The following is a 21,946-nucleotide window of genomic DNA, read 5'->3' as shown; positions in this document are numbered from 1 at the left end:
CTTTTGATTCTCCACACTCCTCAGGGCAGATCCGTTGTTGCCGGAATCCTCCTACTCTACAGACTACCTAGAACTAATTCAGACTCCATCATAAAAACGATGGACATAATAACGAACCTCACTTGCCAACATGACAAACTAATCATACTCGGTAATATCAACTTACCTCTTGAATCTGCTGAAAATAAATAAGTCAATAAACTTAAAACTCTACTTGAGGACTGCCAAATCTCAATAATACCTTCAGGCCCCACCCATGAAAAAGGCCATACCCTAGACCTGTTTGCATCATCTCCCCCTAACATAGTCAAGGGGCCAAATGGTCCCCTGTCCCATGGACAGATCACTTTCTCCTAGAATTCTGCCTAAACTTAACCGACATAGACCAGAACTCCAAAACCACCAAAGACACAAGACTAGTCCGCAGGAAAACAAGACCTGATTTCTTCTGGAACATAGTATCAAAATCACTCCCCTCCCCCTCGAATAACACCACCTCAATGATACTCAACTGGAACAAAATCATATCCAAAACCCTAGATACTGTATCCCCCCTCCACCCATGCATAATAAAAGCAAACCGAACTTCACCTTGGTTTACGGAGTTCTTAAGACTAGATAAACAACTATGCAGACATCTAGAGAGGAAATGGAGGAAAAACAAGACACCAGAACACAATGGAGAGCAGCCATAAAGCACAGTTACTTACCGTAACAGGTGTTATCCAGGGACAGCAGGCAGATATTCTTAACGTATGGGTGACGTCACCGACGGAGCCCCGGTACGGACCTTTTTAACTAGAAAGTTCTAGTTGGCCGCACCGCGCATGCGCGAGTGCCTTCCCGCCCGACGGAGGAGTGCGTGGTCTCCAGTTAAGATAAGCCAGCTAAGAAGCCAACCCGGGGAGGTGGGCGGGTCGTAAGAATATCTGCCTGCTGTCCCTGGATAACACCTGTTACGGTAAGTAACTGTGCTTTATCCCAGGACAAGCAGGCAGCATATTCTTAACGTATGGGTGACCTCCAAGCTAACAGAGAGGGAGGAGGGATGGTTGGCCATTAGGAAAATAAATTCTGTAACACAGATTGACCAAAGTGTCCATCCCGTCTGGAGAAGGTATCCAGACAGTAGTGAGTGGTGAATGTGTGAACTGAAGACCAAGTGGCCGCCTTGCAGATTTCCTCAATAGGCGTGGAATGGAGGAAAGCCACAGAAGCAGCCATAGCTCTGACCCTATGGGCCGTGACAGCTCCTTCCAGTGACAGGCCGGCCCGAGCATAACAGAACGCAATACAGGCGGCAAGCCAATTGGACAGCGTTCGTTTAGAGACAGGACGACCCAGACAGTTGGGATCGAAGGACAGAAAAAGCTGAGGAGAGGAGCGGTGAGCCCTGGTACGGTCAAGGTAGTAAGAACATAAGAACATAAGAAATGCCATCTCCGGATCAGACCTTCGGTCCATCAAGTCCGGCGATCCGCACACGCGGAGGCCCTGCCAGGTGTACACCTGTTGTAATTTATAGTCCACCATATCCTTACATGCCTCTCTTAAGGAGATATGCATCTAGTTTGCTCTTGAAGCCTAGGACGGTCGATTCAGCAATAATCTCATCTGGGAGGGCATTCCAGGTGTCAACCACTCTCTGAGTGAAGCAGAACTTCCTGACATTAGTCCTGAACCTGTCCCCCCTTAGCTTCATTACATGTCCTCTAGTCCGTGTCAAATTGGACAATGTAAATAATCTTCTCTGCTCTATTTTGTCGATTCCTTTCAGTATTTTGAAGGTCTCGATCATATCCCCACGCAGTCTCCTTTTCTCAAGGGAGAATAATCCTAGTGTTATAAGTCTGTCCTCGTATTCCAGTTTTTCCATACCCTTCACCAGTTTTGTTGCTCGTCTCTGCACCCTCTCCAGCAGTTTTATATCCTTCTTTAGGTAGGGAGACCAATGTTGGACGCAGTATTCCAAGTGTGGTCTGACCATTGCCCTATAAAGCGGCATTATAACTTTCTCCGATCTACTCGAGATTCCTTTCTTTATCATGCCCAACATTCTATTTGCCTTCTTTGCCGCTGCCGCGCATTGTGCCGACGGCTTCAGGGTCCTATCTATCAGTACACCCAGGTCCTTTTCTTGTTCACTCTTCCCCAGAGTTGCACCTGACATTGTATACTCGTATTCCTTATTCTTATTGCCTAAATGCATTACCTTGCATTTCTCCACATTGAACTTCATCTGCCATTTCTCCGCCCATGTTTCTAACCGACACAAGTCGCTCTGGAGTTTCTCTCTATCCTCATGCGATCTGATCGCCCGGCATAGTTTTGTATCGTCTGCAAACTTGATGATCTCACTGGATGTTCCTTCCTCCAGATCTTTGATATAAATATTAAAAAGGATCGGCCCAAGTACCGAGCCCTGGGGTACTCCACTAGTCACTTTCTCCCAGTCGGAGAACTTCCCCTTTATGCCCACTCTCTGCTTTCGGTTTTCCAGCCATTTGCCTATCCATCTTTGTATATCCCCCTCTATGCCATGGCTTTGTAGTTTCCTGAGAAGTCTTTCGTGTGGAACTTTGTCGAACGCTTTCTGGAAGTCCAAGTATATTATGTCCACCGGCTTCCCACTATCAATTTGCTCGTTCACGGTCTCAAAAAATTGGAGTAAATTCGTCAAACATGATTTCCCTTTCCTGAATCCATGTTGACTGGGTTTCATCAAGTCGTGTGCGTCCAAGTGCCGGACCATGCTATCCTTGATCAGTGCTTCAACCATCTTGCCGGGGACAGACGTAAGACTCACAGGTCTATAGTTGCCCGGTTCACCTCTCGATCCTTTTTTGAAAATTGGGGTGACGTTCGCTATCCTCCAGTCGTCCGGTATCTGTCCAGTTCTGATTGTCAGGTTTGCAAGTTTTTGCAATAACTCTCCGATTTCAACCTTCAATTCCTTTAAGACTCTCGGGTGAATTCCATCCGGTCCAGGGGATTTGTCACTTTTAAGTTTGTCGATCTGATAGTATATCTGGTCTAAGTCCACTTCAACTGTGGTGAGGCTGTCTTCTATTTCTCCTGCAAACACTTTCTCCGCTTCAGGTATTGTTGAGGTGTCCTCCTTCGTAAAGACGGACGCAAAGAAGGAATTTAGTTTGTCTGCGTGTGTAACGCCTGTTCCCCAGGATGAGAATGGGGTTTTGGGAAGAAGACAGGCAGCACAATGGACTGGTTGAGGTGAAAGGCTGAAACCACCTTGGGGAGGAATTTAGGATGGGTACGCAGAACCACCTTGTCATGGTGAAAAACAGTGAACGGTGGATCGGCGACCAGTGCATGCAGCTCACTGACCCTCCTGGCAGAGGTGATGGCAATGAGGAAAAGCACCTTCCATGTGAGAAGTTTGAGCGAAGTAGTAGCAAGAGGTTCAAAGGGAGGTTTCATGAGGGCTGACAAAACCACACTGAGATCCCAGACGACCGGAGGAGGCTGTAGGGGTGGTTTGATATTGAAGAGGCCTCTCATGAACCGGGAAACCAGAGGATGAGCCGTGAGAGGTTTTCCGAGGATAGGCTCATGAAAAGCAGTGATGGCACTGAGGTGGACTCTGATTGAGGTAGACTTGAGACCAGCATTGGACAGAGAGAGCAAATAGACCAGTACGGTCTCCACCGCCAATGAGGTGGGATTGTGATGATGCAGGAGGCACCAGGAGGAAAACCGGGTCCACTTCTGATGGTAACATTGGAGTGTGGTGGGTTTCCTGGAGGCATCCAAAATGCGACGGACAGGCTGAGACAGGTTCTCTGGAGAGGTCAGCCCGAGAGAAACCAAGCTGTCAGGTGGAGGGAAGACAGATTGGGATGCAGTAGAGACTGATGCTGCTGTGTAAGCAGAGTAGGAAATACAGGAAGAGGAATGGGCTCCCTGGAGCTGAGCTGAAGCAGGAGGGAGAACCAGTGCTGTCGGGGCCACCGAGGGGCGATGAGAATCATGGTGGCCCTGTCCTTGCGGAGTTTGAACAAGGTCCGCAACATCAGAGGAAGTGGAGGAAAGGCATAAAGGAACCGATCCGTCCAGTCGAGCAGGAATGCATCCGGGGCCAGACGATGCGGAGAGAAGAGTCTGGAACAGAACTGGGGCAGCTGATGGTTGTGAGGAGCTGCAAATAGGTCCACCTGCGGAGTGCCCCAGCGAGCAAAGATGGAGTGGAGTGTGGGAGGGTCCAGAGTCCACTCGTGAGGTTGAAGGATGCGGCTGAGATTGTCGGCCAGGGAGTTCTGTTCGCCCTGGATATAGACAGCCTTGAGGAAGAGACTGCGGGCCGTGGCCCAGGTCCAGATGCGGAGGGCCTCCTGGCAAAGGAGGCGAGATCCGGTGCCGCCTTGTTTGTTTATTTAGTACATGGCGACTTGGTTGTCTGTGCACAGGAGAAGAACCTGAGGGCAGAGAAGGTGCTGGAAGGCCTTGAGAGCATAAAACATGGCTCTGAGTTCCAGGAAATTGATGTGATGTCGACGCTCCTGAGGGGTCCAGAGTCCCTGGGTGCGGAGATCGCCCAAGTGAGCCCCCCATGCATAGGGGGAAGCATCCGTGGTTATGACCATGGAATGAGGGGGTAGATGAAAGAGAAGTCCCCTGGAAAGATTTGAGGAGTTCAACCTGAAGAGATTGCTGAAGAGATGATGTCACAGAGATGGGATGAGAAAGAAGATTCGTGGTCTGTGACCATTGGTTGGCAAGGGTCCATTGAGGTATCCTGAGGTGGAGTCGCGCCAGAGGTATCACATGGACTGTCGAGGCCATGTGGCCCAGAAGGACCATCATTTGCCGAGCAGGGATGGATGGATGGAGGAGCACCTGTCGACAAAGGTGAAGCAGGGTGCGGCGCCGGTCGGCAGGAAGGAACGCCCTCATCTGATTGGTATCGAGAACTGCTCCGATGAACTGAAGGCGTTTTGTGGGAAGCAGATGCGACTTGGGATAATTGATCTCGAATCCCAAGAGATGGAGGAAAGAGATGGTTTGATGAGTGGCTTGCAGCACAAGCGGGGATGTAGTTGCTTTCACCAACCAATCGTCCAAGTAGGGGAACACCTGTAGGTTGTGGGACCTGAGAAAAGCCGCTACCACAATCAGGCATTTGGTGAACACTCTGGGTGATGATGCGAGACCAAAGGGCAGTACTTTGTATTGATAGTGGTGATTCTGTATCTGGAATCGAAGGTAGCGACGTGAAGCCTGATGGATTGGAATGTGAGTGTAGGCCTCCTTGAGGTCCAGGGAACATAGCCAGTCGTGTTGAGATAGAAGAGGATAAAGTGTGGCAAGGGAGAGCATTCTGAACTTTTCCTTGACCAAACACTTGTTGAGGTTCCTGAGGTCTAGGATGGGACGAAGATCTCCCGTTTTCTTGGGCACCAGGAAGTAGCGGGAGTAAAATCCCTGACCTCTTTGGTCTGGAGGAACTTCTTCGATGGCATTGAGGAGGAGGAGGGATTGGACCTCCCTGAGGAGGAGTGGAGTTTGGGAGGAGTGAGAAGCAGACTCTACGGGAGGATGGTCTACAGGAAGAGTCTGGAACCTTAGTGAGTATCCGTGACGGATGATGTTGAGAACCCACAGGTCTGATGTGATGGCCTCCCAGCGTTGGAGAAAGATGGTGAGGCGGCCTCCGATAGGTTGAGGAAGAGGCATCGACGGTTGAAGACTGGCTATGCCCTGGAGAAAGGAGTCAAAAGGGCTGAGGAGGTTTAGTCTGAGGGAGAGGCTTGGTCACCTGGTGAGACTGAGAGCGAGCCTGAGTGTGCTGTTGTTGGCGAGGCCGACGGGATTGCTGTTGAGGAGGATTAAGCGGCCTAGCAGAGAAGCGACGTTGGTAAGAGGACTGAGGTCTGTATGGTCGCGCAGGTGGAGTCTTCTTTTTAGGCTTAATGAGGGTGTCCCATCTTGTCTCATGAGCCGAAAGTTTTTGTGTTGTGGTATCTAGAGACTCCCCAAAAAGTTCATCACCAAGGCAGGGCGCGTTGGCGAGGCGGTCTTGGTGGTTCACATCCAGATCAGACACCCTCAGCCAGGCAAGGCGTCGCATGGCTACCGCCAGTGCAGAAGCTCGGGAAGTGAGCTCGAAGGAATCATAAATCGAGCGCACCATGAATTTTCTGAGCTGAAGGAGGGTGGAAATTTGCTGTTGAAATAGTGGGACCTTACGTTCAGGCACATATTTTTGTAAAGCAGACAGTTGCTGGACCAGGTGTTTCATATAAAATGAAAAATGAAAGGTGTAGTTGTTGGCTCTGTTAGCCAGCATGGCATTCTGGTACAGGCGCTTTCCAAATTTGTCCATTGTCTTCCCCTCTCTGCCAGGAGGGGTGGAGGCATAAACACTGGAACCCTGAGATTTTTTGAGAGTGGACTCTACGAGGAGGCTCTCATGGGGTAATTGGGGTTTATCAAATCCCGGAATAGGGATGACCCGTTATAAACTGTCCAGTTTTCTAGGGGCACCTGGAACAATAAGGGGATTTTCCAAATTTTTATAAAATGTTTCCCGTAGGATATCATGTACGGGCAGTTTGAGAAATTCCTTGGGAGGTTGGTCGAAGTTCAAGGCTTCTAAAAAGGCCTGGGACTTCTTGGAGTCGGACTCAAGTGGTATGGAGAGAGCCGTGGACATCTCCCGAAGGAATTTCGTGAAGGAGGATTGCTCGGGCTTGGAAGTGGATTCAGCCATGGAGGGTTCCTCGTCTGTAGAAGAGGCATCCTCCTTGGTACCGAGTGGGGATTGCTCCCATAAGTCTGGGTCCCTGATGGCCGGCTCAGTATGGCGGGTTTTAGAAAGGGACTTGCCAGATCGCATGGATACGGTGCCGGGAGATGAAGACCGGCGTCGATCCCTGTCCCGGGAGGAATGGTGCCGATCCCGGTCCCGAGACGACCGGCGTCGATCATGGGGCCGGGAGGGGTCCTCTGCAGCACAAGTCTGAAGTACAGGCTGGGCAGATAAGACCGGCATGGAAGTGTCCATCGGTACCGAGGGGGTGGACACCGGTGGAATGGTGCGAGGCTCGGGTCGGACCGGTACCGGAAGGAGCGGTGCCAGTAGGGTCGGAAGGAGCTGTTGGAGTTGCTGTTGTAGCTGCTCCTGGAGTTTGTCCTGGAGGATGGCCGAGATGCGGTCCTCCAATGGGGGCACCGGTACCGTTTTAGTTTTCTTCGGTACCATAGGTGCTGCTCGACGCTCCGGCGATGAGGAGGCCGATGACGAGGCGGAGCGTTTACGGGAGATCGGAGCGGAGCGTTTACGGGATCGGCGGGACGTCGGAAGGACCGGGGTCACCGCCGTAACTGGAGGGCGCTCAAGGGAAGTGGAAGGCTTCTTAGCCGGCTTACCTGGCGCTGTCGACCCCGAAGGAGGATCAGGCGGTGTCGATGTGGTCGGTGCCGATTTAGGCGGTGCCGTCGACGTCGGGGCCTGATCCATGGTAGAACCGGTGCCGAAAAGAATATTTTGCTGTATTTGCCGGTTCTTAAGAGTGCGTTTCTTAAGAGTAGCACAGCGGGTGCAGGTGTCAGCCCGATGCTCTGGACCCAAACACTGAAGGCACCAGTTGTGTGGGTCAGTTAGAGAGATCGGGCGTGCACACCGCTGGCACTTCTTGAAGCCCGGTTGAGGGGGCATGAAGGGAAACACGGCCTCCGCGAAATCAAACCCGGAGGCTTGGATGATTACAACAGGCCCCGCCGGGGCCGGCTGCAAAAAGCAAAGAAAAAAAGACACGAGGTTTTTTTTTTGTTTTTTTTAAGGAAAGTAAGTCGAAAGACAAAAAATAGAACAAAAAGGGATCAAAAAATCGCGAGCGGGAAGGCAAAAATAGAGTTTTCAACGGCCGTTGAAAGCACATGCGTCTTCTTCGCTCCGCGGAAACGAAGAAACTGGAGACCACGCACTCCTCCGTCGGGCGGGAAGGCACTCGCGCATGCGCGGTGCGGCCAACTAGAACTTTCTAGTTAAAAAGGTCCGTACCGGGGCTCCGTCGGTGACGTCACCCATACGTTAAGAATATGCTGCCTGCTTGTCCTGGGATAAATAAATATAAGGACATTATATCTGAAACAAAGAAAACTTACTACGCCAGAAGTATAGGAGGCAACACAAGCAAAAGCAAAAAAACTGTTCCGTCTAGTACGACAACTGACATCCCCCCCAAACCAAGAATCTGCAACCTTCTCTAATAAAATCTCAGCCCAAGAACTTGCAGATTTCTTCCTCAACAAAGTCAAGTTGGTCCAATCTGAAGTTGCTAGGACAGCTTCAACAAACACTTCCCAACACAACTATATGGAATACACTGAACCCATAAAAGCAGATCAGATCTGGTCCTCATTCACTAACCTATCCATCCCCGACACCAATAAGCTAATATCAAAGCAAGCTTTACGAAGCAGCCCCCTGGACAACTGTCCTCCATACCTTCTTTCAGCTGCTCCGCATCTTATCATCAACTGGCTCACCAACCTGTTAAATAGTTCCTTGAACCAAGGGCACCTACCCAAAGAAATGGCCTTAATCCCCTATACCGAAGACAGCCCAAGCAAACCTCTCCTCCGATCCTCACTAAAATCTTCAAGTCCCATGTCAGCAAGCAGCTACCCTCTTACATATAGCAACACTCCTGCCTTCATACATCCCAATACGGCTTCCAAAAAAAGCACAGCACCGAGCTCCTCATCATCACCTTAATCACAATAAACAAACAGTTGCTAAGTTTGGGTCATCAGACAATATTACTCCAAGTTGATATCTCTGCAGCCTTCGACTCAGTGGACCACCAATTATTCCTAACCAAACTCTCCTAATATTGCCAAAAAAATTCAAACCTTGGCAATGAACAACAAGCTGAAACTGAACACTACTAAAACCAAAGCCATTGGTTTCCGCACCGCACAACAGAATGTCATACCTAACCTCACTCTTCCATCAGGCATTACTCTCATAATGGAAAAATCCACCAAGGTACCAGACTGCATACACTCTCACAATGGAACCACAAATATCAAACCTTAAGGAAAAGACCATCTACACTATGCGTCAACTGCGACTCACAAGATCATACTTCCACCCACACCACTTTGCTCTGATCATTCAGATGATGGTCCTACCTCAACTGGACTATTGCAACTCTGCCTACCTTGGCATCAACACTTCTCTCATCCACAAACTACAACTCATCCAGAACACAGCAGTTAGACTAATCTACAAATTAAAGAAATTTGACTCAATCACAACCTTCATCAGGCAACTACATTGGCTCCCAATATCATCCCGAATAATTTTCAAATCGTCTTGTATCCTACACTAGATCCTATACGGAAGCTCAGCAGCCTCTCTCATCCAATTATTCTCTAATGTTTGGTCGACATCAAAAAGAATCCTTAACAGAATCCAACTAAATCTACCATCCACAAAAAGCTCCACTACAAGTGAATTTTCCACTCTATGCTAACTTATCTGGGTGTAAAAAACTGGAATGACCTACCAGAAGTTATCAGACAGAGACAAACTACACTACATTCAGAAAAAACCTGAAGATTCACCTCTTTGACAATTAACAATATTAAATTCTGTATAACTCCCCCTACTTCTGGGTTCCCTCTCTTATTTTCCCTACTACTTTCCCCCTTCCTCCTTGATCTGTCGCCTTGAGCCTGAATAGGTATGTGTGACACACAAATGAAAAATTAGATTAGATTAGAAAAGAGACATTTTATAAGGCAGTATATTCACTGGGAAGTAGAACACTTCCTTAAGTCATGCCCATATGCATATTCATGTGTATATAGATTTTCAAGTCATCAAAATTTGAGATGGCATAATTTAGTTGGTAGCACAATATACCTTTTTCAGTTCCAGAGAAGATAGAAATGATTTTACTTCTGGGTTTTTTCTCCTCAGGAACTGATGGTAGTGGTTTCAAGTTATGATTGGTAGTCAGAAGGTCTTTGCCCCCTGAACTGAATATGGTGCTGCTCATTCGAACAGGAGGGGCTGGTGGTTTGTCTTCGAGCTCACCATTATCTGACATGGCTCCTGATGACTACACGTTAAAGCTCTGAGAAAGAGAGAGAGAGAAAAAGAAACACAAATTAAAGACAATTATTCAGGAAAAGATAGGTAAGCGATATGGCAGGTTCTAACAAGGATTATCACAATAATTTACAAACAAAGGTCAAGAACTCCCAGTGAGAATGCATTCAAATATCAAATTAATTCTACCATTTCAAAGTACAAAAGAATATACACCTGGTATTTCCCCACCCAGCTCAACACATTACCTATAAAGCACCGTTACTTACCGTAACATGTGTTATCCAGGGACAGCAGGCAGCTATTCTCAACCTGTGGGTGACCTCATCCACGGAGCCCCGATGCGGACAGCCTCGTAAGCAGACTTGCTTGAAGAACATGAAAAAGTTCACGACTGCCACACTGCGCATGCGCGAATGCTTTCCCGCCCAGTGCAGGGCGCGTCTCCTCAGTTCAAATAGCTAGCAGAGAAGCAAAGCAGGGGAGGTGGGTGGGTTGTGAGAATAGCTGCCTGCTGCCCCTGGATAACACCTGTTACGGTAAGTAACTGTGCTTTATCCCAGGACAAGCAGGCAGCCTATTTTTAACCTGTGGGTGACCTCCAAGCTAACCAGAATGGGATGGTGGAAGTGTGTTGGCTATTCAGGAGAATAAATTGTGTAATACTGTCTGGCCGAAATGGCCATACCATCTGGAAAAAGTATCCAGACAATAATGAGAGGTGAAAGTATGAACCGAGGAGTAGATCTAAGGAAAGCTACTAAAGCCGCCATGACTCTGACTTTGTGGGCTGTGACTTGACTCTGTAGATACAGTCCAGCCTAAGCATAGCAAAAAGAGATGCAAGCCGCTAACCAGTTGGAGATGGTGCGCTTGAAAATTGGATGTCCCAACTTGGTGGGCTCGAAGGAGAGAAAAAGTTGAGGAGCAGATCAATGTGGTTGAGTGCGTTGCAAGTAGAAAGCCAAAAGCACGCTTACAGTCCAGAGCTGATTCTTCAGGATGAGAATGAGGCTTTGGGAAAAAAACACTGGAAGTACAATCGATTGGTTCAGATGAAATTGTAAAAACCACTTTAGGTTTGGCTGAGGAAATTGAAGGGAAGAATGTGATAATTTTTTTGGAGGAGAATATATCAAAGAAACTCCCCATTAAATTAAAAGAACCACTAGAGATTGAAAGGGCACACAGAATACTAGGTAGAAGAGCTAATGGACAATCAGGACCTAGACCACTAATTTTTCGTGTTCTGCGTTTTAACATGTTTTGGAAATATTAAAAGTCGCAAAGGAAAATAGAAACTTAACTTATAAAGACTCAAAGATCCCTTTTATTCCGGACTTTGCAACGGAAACAGCAAACAAACGCAGGCAATTTTTGTCAATGAGATCAAAATTACTGAAAATTGGTGCAAGATATGGCCTCTATCCTGCTGTAATGCGGATCACATATAGAGGTAAAACTATTCAATTTGAAGACCCTGAAACAACAAGAATTTCTGAAACAGCAAGAAACACCAATGCACTGACTCAACTGTCCTGTGAGATGTGGGATACCATCGGAGTAATGCATTTGGGAATTAATAATAGGAAGGAACCATATATGCTGGGAGGAGAGAAGCTGATATGCACGGACGGGGAGAGGGACCTTGGGGTGATAGTGTCCAAAGAAAAGAGAGGGAGCAAAATGTTGGAGCATGGAGATAGAGGAGGAGAGATGGACCCATGGGATGGCAGGAGGGAAGAGAGCTGGGATAAGAAGATGCTAAGCAGGAGATGGAAAGAAAGGGACAGGGAGTTACAGCCTGACTAGTGGAGAGAGGGAGGGGGATTCTGAAAGTGGTGAGCCATGTGGATGAGGTCAAAAAGGAAATGACAAGATGAGTGAGAGAGCAGTTGAGTACAGTGGTAGAAATGTGGTAATGGGGAGTAGAGAGAAGGAAATAGGAGGCTGGGAAAGGAGTGAGATGGGAAATGGGAGAGCTAGGGAATGAAAGAAGATGGAGAATTTAGAGGTAGCTGAACATTTATAAAGAAGAAGGGTGAGAAAGAAGGCAAGATTTGAGTGGACAGAGGCAAAAAAGAGAAAAAGTTAAGAAGGCTGAAAGGGAAAAATCAATACTTTGGAGACAGGCATAAGGAAAGAATAGAACAGTATTGAGAAGAGGAGAAAAACTGGGCAGCAGACATTGGAAAGAGAATTGGTAGAAGATCGACAAAAAGCAGAAAGAGAAACTGGGACCAAGATGATGGAAAAACAAAACATCCAGACAATAAGGTAGAAAAAATTGTTTTATTATGAATTTATTAACTGGAATATGTTAGCTTTGGGATATGTGCATCACAATTATTTTTGTATTCAGTGGCGTAGTCATATACAGCTGATTTGGGGGAGGGACTGGAGCCCAAACTTAGTGGAGGGGCACCAAAGTTTCTCCCTGCCTGAGTGCAATTTATAAATACTTGAGCTAGTGGAGATTCCCAAGCCCTGCCAACTAAAGACATCTTCCTCCAGTCTGGCAACTCAAAATCTCCAAGCTTTGCAGCCAAAGGCAATATCCTCAAGCTGCCCCTGCTTTCATGCATACATGAAAACCAAAGGGGGGGGCAGGGAGGAGGCCCAAAAAGCAGTAATATTTACCCTAATTAAATGATCCTCCACGTGCGCTGCTGACAGCTGATTCAGCATCCCCACTCTGATGAGGCTCACCTCTGAAGAGGCTCACTATAGCTGTAATAGAAGTGAATGGGAGAACCAGGAACACGCATCCCTGCTCATCAGAGTGGGGATGCGGAAGCCTGTGGCTGTTCCCACTGTCAGCGGTGTACATGGAGGATCACTCAGTCAGGGTAAGAATTACTGCTTTTTTAGGTTCCTCTCCACAGTGTCCATTTAATGAAGGTTTATTATTATATACGTACTAGAGAATGACACGGTGACGGTTTACCCGCGGCCACCGCATTTAAGCCGCGGGTCACCGCCGAAAACGGGGAAGAAAACTAGCAGTCGCTGCGGTGACGGGGACAAGGCCATTCACCGACCGCGGAAACGGTGAACAGGTTTGTCCCCGCGGGCCAATGTACCCCCTTCTAGGAACCGCTATTTACCGCCCGACGCCCGATTCACCCCCCCAGCAGGACCGCTCGCACCCCCACCCCGAACGACCGCTCGCACGCGCTCCCACCCGCACCCGCGATCGGAGCAAGAGGGAGCCCAAGCCCTCTTGCCCGGCCGACTCCCCGACGTCCGATACATCCCCCCCCCGGCAGGACCACTCGCACCCCCACCCCGAAGGACCGCCGACTCCCCAACAATATCGGGCCAGGAGGGAGCCCAAATCCTCCTGGCCACGGCGACCCCCTAACCCCACCCCGCACTACATTACGGGCAGGAGGGATCCCAGGCCCTCCTGCCCTCGACGCAAACCCCCCTCCCCCCCAACGACCGCCCCCCCCAAGAACCTCCGACCGCCCCCCCAGCCGACCCGCGACCCCCCTGGCGACCCCCACAACCCCCCCACCCCCCTTCCCCGTACCTTTGGTAGTTGGCCGGACAGACGGGAGCCAAACCCGCCTGTCCGGCAGGCAGCCAACGAAGGAATGAGGCCGGATTGGCCCATCCATCCTAAAGCTCCGCCTACTGGTGGGGCCTAAGGCGCGTGGGCCAATCAGAATAGGCCCTGGAGCCTTAGGTCCCACCTGGGGGCGCGGCCTGAGGCACATGGGCCCAACCCGACCATGTGCCTCAGGCCGCGCCCCCAGGTGGGACCTAAGGCTCCAGGGCCTATTCTGATTGGCCCACGCGCCTTAGGCCCCACCAGTAGGCGGAGCTTTAGGATGGATGGGCCAATCCGGCCTCATTCCTTCGTTGGCTGCCTGCCGGACAGGCGGTTTTGGCTCCCGTCTGTCCGGCCAACTACCAAAGGTACGGGGAAGGGGGGTGGGGGGGTCGTGGGGGTCGCCAGGGGGGTCGCGGGTCGGCTGGGGGGGGGGCGGTCGTTGGGGGGGGGGGGGTTTGCGTCGAGGGCAGGAGGGCTGCAGTGCAGAACATAAGCCTTTCATTAAGACAATCCTGGTTCGCTTTTCCAAGTTAAAACAATTAGAAAAATATTTCTGGAGTGCTGTAATAAATTAAAATTAATAGTGCTCAGAACCCCCAAGGTAACTTCAGGCATCATTTTGAAGCTGGGGGGGGCGGTCGTTGGGGGGAGGGGGGTTTGCGTCGAGGGCAGGAGGGCCTGGGATCCCTCCTGCCCGTAATGTAGTGCGGGGTGGGGTTAGGGGGTCGCCGTGGCCAGGAGGATTTGGGCTCCCTCCTGGCCCGATATTGTTGGGGAGTCGGCGGTCCTTCGGGGGGAGGGATGTATCGGACGTCGGGGGGGGGGGCATCAGGCTTTCAGGATGGGGACAGACCTTCAAGGGGGGACAGTGCAGGGAAGTCAGGGAATTTATATTAATTAATTTTTTCTCTGCGTGTTTTGTTTTTGTATAGTTATTAACTAATATTTAACTAAGTTTTAAAGTTTTAAAGAATGTTTCCTTTATACGTAAATAAAGAAAAGTGAATGGGATTGCAGTGGCGGTGACGGGGCGGTGAATGGGGTGGCAGTGGCGGTGACAGGGCGGTGAAGAGGATGGTGAGACGGGGACGGGGCGGTGACGGGGACGGGGCGGTGACGGGGATGGTGAGACGGGGACGGGGCGGTGACGGGGACCAATTTTTTCACCGTGTCATTCTCTAATACGTACATCTTCTATATTAGTGATTGCAAATTTGGGACCTGCTCAGGCTTTTTTTTTTTTTGCTTATCACCTAGTGTTGGTGTTTGTGCGGCCCCAGAAAATTGTTTTTCTCCAATGTGGCCCAGGGAAGCCAAAAGGTGAGCAGGGAGGGGTAACTTTCATAGCGTTCCAGGTCGTGGGCCAACCCTCTTCCCCACTCCTACTCCTTCACTGTAAGCAGGGAGGGTAAATTTGCATAGCATCAAATTTGCACCAACATATTTCCCCGTCCCGCCTCACCTGGCTATTTTTTCGTGCCACCCGGCTAGAAAAAACTTCTGGGGAGAACACTGCTCTGGCAACGCATTCCAGAGCTTAACTATTCTCTGAGTGAAAAAAAATTTCCTCCTACTGATTTTAAAAGTATTTCCTTGTAACTTCATCGAGTGTCCCCTAGTCTTTGTAATTTTTGATGGAGTGAAAAATCGATCCACTTGTACCCGTTCTACTCCACTCAGGATTTTGTAGACTTCAATCATATCTCCCCTCAGCCGTCTCTGAAGAGCCCTAACCGTTTTAGTCTTTCCTCATACGAGAGGAGTTCCATCCCCTTTACCATCTTGGTCACTCTTCTTTGAACCTTTTCTAGCACCACTATATCTTTCTTGAGATAAGGAGACCAGAATTGAACCCAATACTCCAGATGAGGTTGCACCATGGAGCGATACAGGGGAATTATGACATTCTTAGTCTTGTTAACCATCCCTTTCTTAATAATTCCCAGCATCCTTTATATACTGGCCCTTTGGTCTGTAGGGTAACAGGGGAGGGAGGGGGGAGATGGTGTTTTTCTTTGTTTATATATGTTTCTTTTTTTCTGTTCTTTTCTTTTCATTTTTTTCTATGAGGATATTATGTTGGGGATTTTTGATGGCAAGACTTGTGCAGTGATTGATAATGTTTTTATAGCTGCAATCACTATAGTTGCAATCACAAGCAAAGAATCCAAAACTGCAGTGATAATATTGAATCGAAGAACAAAATAAAAAACTGCAGGAATGGTGTACAAGACGCCAAGTCTTTAATAAACAAATAGATAAAAACATAAAACAGTTTATATCCAGAAAGGTTAATGAATCGGGAACCGACAGTCCATGTTTTGAAGAAACACTTCTTCTTCCTCAGGGGTCCTAGTGTAAACAAGTACATATATTTAAACAAATATGTATATGGTAATAATGGAAGTGAGAATGGTGACAGCGAGAGTTATGTGACAAGATGATGTACTGGTATATAGCCTTATGTAATATGTGAAACAAAAAGAAAAGCAGAGATATATTCTAGTGCATTGTGGAAAGCTGGTGAACGCTAAGACAAGTTGGTGTGATTCATAGATGGAGGGCAAACCCCGCTCTTCCGAAAAAAAGAAAGTTGGGCTCTGAAAGCTAAAAAGCCAATGCGAAGGCAGGGAGATGACATAAAAACAAGATACCGAAAATGGAAGGTACAGTGCATTTATCGCAAAAACATAAAAAACCTGTGAACTTACCAGTGTAGTGGACAACTTAGCAAGCTGTATGAGCTCCTACGCAGTAAGAGAACAAAAACGTAAAATGACGCCGCAGGAAAATGTGAAGATAAACCCACAGGCGTTTATGCAGAGGTTGAAGAGGAGAAAAAAAAGCCGGTGGTGTTGAGAAAATCAGTATGAGATGAACGCAAAACGATATATGGGACATGGAATGCATATGTGAAAAGATTTTCTAATGAGTCCTATGATTATTAACATAGTAACATAGTAACATAGTAGATGACAGCAGATAAAGACCCGAATGGTCCATCCAGTCTGCCCAATCTGAGTCAATTTAAATTTTTTTATTTATTTTTTTATTTTATTTTTCTTCTTAGCTATTTCTGGGCAAGAATCCAAAGCTTTACCCGGTACTGTGCTTGGGTTCCAACTGCCGAAATCTCTGTTAAGACTTACTCCAGCCCATCTATACCCTCCCAGCCATTGAAGCCCTCCCCTGCCCATCCTCCACCAAACGGCCATACACAGACACAGACCGTGCAAGTCTGCCCAGTAACTGGCCTAGTTCAATATTTAATATTATTTTCTGATTCTAAATCTTCTGTGTTCATCCCACGCTTCTTTGAACTCAGTTACAGTTTTACTCTCCACCACCTCTCTCGGGAGCGCATTCCAGGCATCCACTACCCTCTCCGTAAAGTAGAATTTCCTAACATTGCCCCTGAATCTACCACCCCTCAACCTCAAATTTGTCCTCTGGTTTTACCATTTTCCTTTCTCTGGAAAATATTTTGTTCTACGTTAATACCCTTCAAGTATTTGAACGTCTCTCCTTTCCTCTAGGGTATACATATTCAGGGCTTCCAGTCTCTCCTCATACGTCTTCTGGCGCAAGCCTCCTATCTTTTTCGTCGCCCTCCTCTGGACCGCCTCAAGTCTTCTTACATCTTTCGCCAGATACAGTCTCCAAAACTGAACACAATACTCCAAGTGGGGCCTCACCAATGACCTGTACAGGGGCGTCAACACCTTCTTCCTTCTACTGACTACGCCTTTCTTTATACAGCCCAGCATCCTTCTGGCAGCAGCCAGTGCCTTGTCACACTGTTTTTTCCGCCTTTAGATCTTCGGATACTATAACCCCAAGGTCCCTCTCCCCGTCCATGCATATCAGCTTCTCTCCTCCCAGCATTTATGGTTCCTTCCTATTATTAATCCCCAAATGCATTACTCTGCATTTCTTTGCATTGAATTTTAGTTGCCAGGCATTAGACCATTCCTCTAACTTTTGCAGATCCTTTTTCATATTTTCCACTCCCTCTTCGGTGTCTACTCTGTTACAAATCTTGGTATCATCTGCAAAAAGGCACACTTTTCCTTCTAACCATTCAGCAATGTCACTCACAAACTTATTGAACAGGATTGGTCCCAGCACTGAATCCTGAGGGACTCCACTAGTCACCTTTCCTTCCTTCGAGCAACTTCCATTAAACACCACCCCTCTGGCGTCTGTCCGACAGCCAGTTTCTGACCCAGTTCACCATTTTGGGTCTTAACTTCAGCCCTTCATTTGTTCAAAAGCCTCCTATGAGGAACTGTATCAAAGGCTTTGCTGAAATCCAAGTAAATTACATCTAGCATATGTCCTCGATCCAGCTCTCTGGTCACCCAATCAAAAAATTCAATCAGGTTCGTTTGGCACGATTTACCTTTTGTAAAGCCATGTTGCCTCGGATCCTGTAACCCATTAGATTCAAGGAAGTACACTATCTTTTCTTTCAGCAACACTTCCATTATTTTTCCAACAATTGAAGTGAGGCTCACCGGCCTGTAGTTTCCTGCTTCATCCCTATGACCACTTTTATGAATAGGGACCACATCCACTCCCCCAGGAATCACTCCCGTCTCCAGAGATTTGTTGAACAACTCTTTAATAGGACTCGCCAGAACCTCTCTGAGCTCCCTTAGTATCCTGGGATGGATCCCGTCTGGTCCCATCGCTTTGTCCACCTTCAGTTTTTCAAGTTGCTCATAAACATCCTCCTCCATGAATGGCGCAGAATCTACTCCATTTTCTTGTGTAACTTTGTCAGACAATCTCGGTCCTTCTCCAAGATTTTCTTCTGTGAACACAGAACAGAAGTATTTGTTTAGCACATTTGCTTTCTCTTCATCACTCTCCACATATTTGTTCCCAGCATCTTTTAGCCTAGCAATTCCATTTTTTATCTTCCTCCTTTCACTAATATATCTGAAAAAATTTTTATCTCCCTTTTTTACATTTTTAGCCATTTGTTCTTCCGCCTGTGCCTTCGCCAAACGTATCTCTCTCTTGGCTTCTTTCAGTTTCACCCTGTAGTCCTTTCTGCTCTCCTCTTCTTAGGTTTTTTTATATTTCATAAACGCCAACTCTTTCGCCTTTATTTTCTCAGCCACTAGGTTGGAGAACCATATCGGCTTCCTTTTTCTCTTGTTTTTATTGATTTTCTTCACATAAAGGTCCGTAGCCATTTTTATTGCTCCTTTCAGCTTAGACCACTGTCTTTCCACTTCTCTTATGTCCTCCCATCCTAACAGCTCTTTCTTCAGGTACTTTCCCATTGCATTAAAGTCCGTACGTTTGAAATCTAGGACTTTAAGTATCGTGCGGCCGCTCTCCACTTTAGCCGTTATATCAAACCAAACCGTTTGATGATCGCTACTTCCCAGGTGACTACCCACTCGAACATTAGAGATACTCTCTCCATTTGTGAGGACCAGATCCAATATCGCTTTTTCACTTGTGGGTTCCGTCACCATTTGTCTGAGCAGAGCCTCTTGAAAGGCATCCACAATTTCCCTACTTCTTTCCAATTCCGCAGACGGAACATTCCAGTCCGCATCCGGCAGGTTGAAATCTCCCAACAGCAGAACCTCCTCTTTCCTTCCAAACTTTTGGATATCCACAATCAGATCCTTATCAATTTGCTGCGATTGAGTCAGAGGTCTGTAGACTACACCCACGCAGATAGACGTTCCATCTTCTCTTTTCAGAGCAATCCATATCGCTTCTTCCTCTCCCCAGGTCCCTTGCATTTCGGTCGCTTGGATATTGATCTTTACATAGAGAGCTACTCCTCCACCTTTATGACCATCTCTGTCCTTCCTAAAAAGATTATATCCCAGTATGTTTGCATCCCATCCATGTGATTCACTGAACCATGTCTCTGTGATAGCAACAATATCTAGATCTGCCTCTAATATCAGGGCTTGCAGATCATGAACTTTGTTGCTTAGACTGCGAGCATTTGTGGTCATCGCTTTCCAGCTATTTTTCAGCGATAATCTCCTTTCTCGTATGGATTCTTGTGTCGTTTCACTTTCCGTTGCAATACTAAGAAATGAGTTGCTGATATTGCTTATGTTGCAGCCTTTACTACTATCACATCTTTTCTTTTGCCGGGGGTGGTCTCTATAATTGTCCTTCTTACATACACCACCCCCACCTTCTAGTTTAAATGCCTAGAAAAATATTGTCTAAATTTCTCTGCAAGGTTTCTTTTTCCTGCTGTAGTAATATGTAGCCCATCAGTGCAATATACCTTCTTGTCCTTCCATGTATTTCCCCATCCTCCTATGTACCTGAAGCCTTCTTGATGACACCAGGCTCTGAGCCATCTATTAAAGTCCTCTGTGTTTTTCACTCTTTGCTCTCCCTTTCCATATGCAGGCAGTATTTCAGAAAAAGCTAAAGTCTTTACAAAAGGTTTCACTCCCTCACCAAGCTCCCGAAAAGCTTTCTGTGCTGCAAGTGTGGAGTTGTTGGCCAGGTCATTTGATCTCAGATGGATAACAACATCAGTGTTAAAATCCTTAGTTTCTTCCTTAATTATAGTCAGTATTTGCCTGGAACTCCTGTTAGCTGAGGATCCTGGAAGACATTTCACTATTTTGGTCTCCTTGCCCTGTGTTCCAAGGTTAATGCCTCTGATGATGGAATCCCCCAACAGTAATAGTTTTCTGTTTTTGGCTTTTTAATTTGTACTTAGGGTGCGCTTGTTCTCTTGAGTTACCTTCATTGGTTCCAGTCCCACCTCCCTTCTGTTTTCTTGAGTATCGCAGTGCACTAGTGGAGCGAAGGAATTCTGTAGAGGTAATATTAGTGAAGGTGGATGTTTCTGTGTTACATGTCGCAGTCTTCCTGAGCCTACTGTGACCCATTTATTCCTGGGCTGTTTTATTCTTTGAGGTAGAGGTGGTAAGTTGGTATGATTTTGTGGAGTGATGGAAGCTGCTTTAATTGTATTCAATTCCTGTTTAAGTTTGCAGAGCTCCTCCTTAATACTGGCAAGTTGAAGACAGATGGGCAAGCCTTAAGCCTCCAAATAGTATGTCTTGGAATTAAAGCACCACAGTGATTGCATAGAATAAAGGTCATCTTGATTGGTTGTGAATTGACTTGATTTGAGTAGTCCTGATTATATGGGTCTCTATATATGAATAGTGAGTGGTCCCTGGGGTTGGTGGGACTATAAGTCTTACCCTTATTCCTATGAAGGGAAAGGGAAAGAGGAAATGAGATTTAACAGAGGAAAGAGAAGGGTTTATTATTTTGTGCTTTTTTTTTTTTTTTTTTTTAGTAAGAAACAGAGATGAGAAGAGAAATTAAGCAGATATAATGCTGAAAACCAGTGAAAAGAGCAGAATATGAAATGCTGAGCAACTTATCTTATTGAAGTTCCAGGGCAGCCTTGTTCACAGCAATGTCTCAAAGATAATGCAATTAACCTTAGAAGTAAAACAGAGCCCCTCCCTTCTCCACCTAATCAGCAGAAAACAATGGCTGAATACTAGTAAGACAGAAATATAGGCTCTATACCACCTAAAACACAGTATTTTAAACAAAAATGCAGGTTCTATCAGTGCTACCCTAAAACACAGGATTTTCCCTACTTTAGTCACCCTGAGCCACAGGTACCAGGATTTAATTAGAGTTAACAAAGTCTAACCCTTTTTCCTATGAAGAGGAAGAGGAAATAAGATTTAACAGAGGAAAGAGAAGGGTTTATTTTTTTGTGCTTTTTTTTTTTTTTTTTTAGTAAGAAACAAGGTTGAGAAGAGAAATTAAACAGATATAATGCTGAAAACCAGTGAAAAGAGCAGAATATGAAATGCAGAGCAACTTATCTTATTGAAGTTCCAGGGCAGCCTTGTTCACAGCAATGTCCCAAAGATAATGCAATTAACCTTAGAAGTAAAACAGAGCCCCTCCCTTCTCCACCTACTCAGCAGAAAACAATGGCTGAATACTAGTAAGACAGAAATATAGGCTCTATACCACCTAAAACACAGTATTTTAAACAAAAATGCAGGTTCTATCAGTGCTACCCTAAAACACAGGATTTATAACAGGATTTTCCCTACTTTAGTCACCCTGAGAATGCGAGAAAGCGAGAATGCAAAAGCGGTTACACGGTTATTATGGGAGACTTCAACTACCCCGGGATAGACTGGAGTCTTGGAAGCTCAAGATGCGCTAGGGAGACAGAATTCCTGGAGGCTATACAAGATTGCTTCATGGAGCAGCTTGTTAGAGAACCGACGAGAGGAAATGCCACTCTGGATCTAATT

The 21,946-nt window shown here is 46.9% G+C and overlaps 1 protein-coding gene across 4 annotated transcripts in view; it reads right to left on the bottom strand.

The window, feature by feature from the left end:
* Nucleotides 1–21,946, bottom strand: part of PAK2 (p21 (RAC1) activated kinase 2) — an 814,606-nt gene that overhangs the window by 702,665 nt on the left and 89,995 nt on the right. For 3 of the 4 annotated variants that reach the window (XM_033958726.1, XM_033958725.1, XM_033958724.1), the window contains exon 2: nucleotides 9,896–10,109. The exons of the other annotated variant lie outside the window; for it this stretch is intronic. In XM_033958726.1, the coding sequence (XP_033814617.1) occupies nucleotides 9,896–10,082 (187 nt within the window). In that variant the 5' untranslated portion in view covers nucleotides 10,083–10,109. The remainder of the gene's footprint in view (nucleotides 1–9,895; nucleotides 10,110–21,946) is intronic. 4 annotated transcript variants of the gene reach the window in all.

The sequence above is a fragment of the Geotrypetes seraphini genome, chromosome 9 (genome assembly GCF_902459505.1).
Source record: "Geotrypetes seraphini chromosome 9, aGeoSer1.1, whole genome shotgun sequence".
NCBI classification, from domain to species: domain Eukaryota; kingdom Metazoa; phylum Chordata; class Amphibia; order Gymnophiona; family Dermophiidae; genus Geotrypetes; species Geotrypetes seraphini.
Note: the sequence above shows the minus strand (reverse complement) of the source record. Positions and strands in the feature narration are given on the sequence as shown.